This window comes from Penaeus monodon, chromosome 28, assembly GCF_015228065.2.
Source record: "Penaeus monodon isolate SGIC_2016 chromosome 28, NSTDA_Pmon_1, whole genome shotgun sequence".
In the NCBI taxonomy this organism is placed as follows: domain Eukaryota; kingdom Metazoa; phylum Arthropoda; class Malacostraca; order Decapoda; family Penaeidae; genus Penaeus; species Penaeus monodon.
Window position 1 is genome coordinate 26,139,682 of NC_051413.1, and position 278 is coordinate 26,139,959.

At 45.7% G+C, this 278-nt stretch overlaps 1 protein-coding gene across 1 annotated transcript in view; it reads right to left on the bottom strand.

Annotated features, from left to right (window-relative positions):
- The window catches only part of LOC119591125 (chondroitin sulfate N-acetylgalactosaminyltransferase 2-like), a gene marked incomplete in the record, with an annotated part of 15,310 nt that overhangs the window by 3,173 nt on the left and 11,859 nt on the right, over positions 1–278 (bottom strand). Inside the window, 1 exon segment of the mRNA XM_037939838.1 lies at positions 5–238. Within this exon segment, the coding sequence (XP_037795766.1) occupies positions 5–238 (234 nt within the window).

Consider the following 278-nt stretch of genomic DNA (forward strand, 5'->3'; position numbering starts at 1 on the left):
CCTGAAGTGCTTTTCCCCTAGAAAATGTTTCGTTGAGGGTGAGCAACTTAATGTGTCGAAACTTGGCTTCTTTGGACGCGTTCGTGATGATGTTCCGGACCTCCTGTAGTCCTTCGTGGCCAAAGTAAACGACGGTAAGGAAGACTCTGCGATCATGTCTTAAGATAATGGTGACGAGCTTGTCCATAAAGCCACGGAAGGTCTCGGTTCGTCCGGAGAGAGGCAAGACGATGTTGATCTGTCGGGGTGAAAGGAAAAAAAAATATATATATATATAG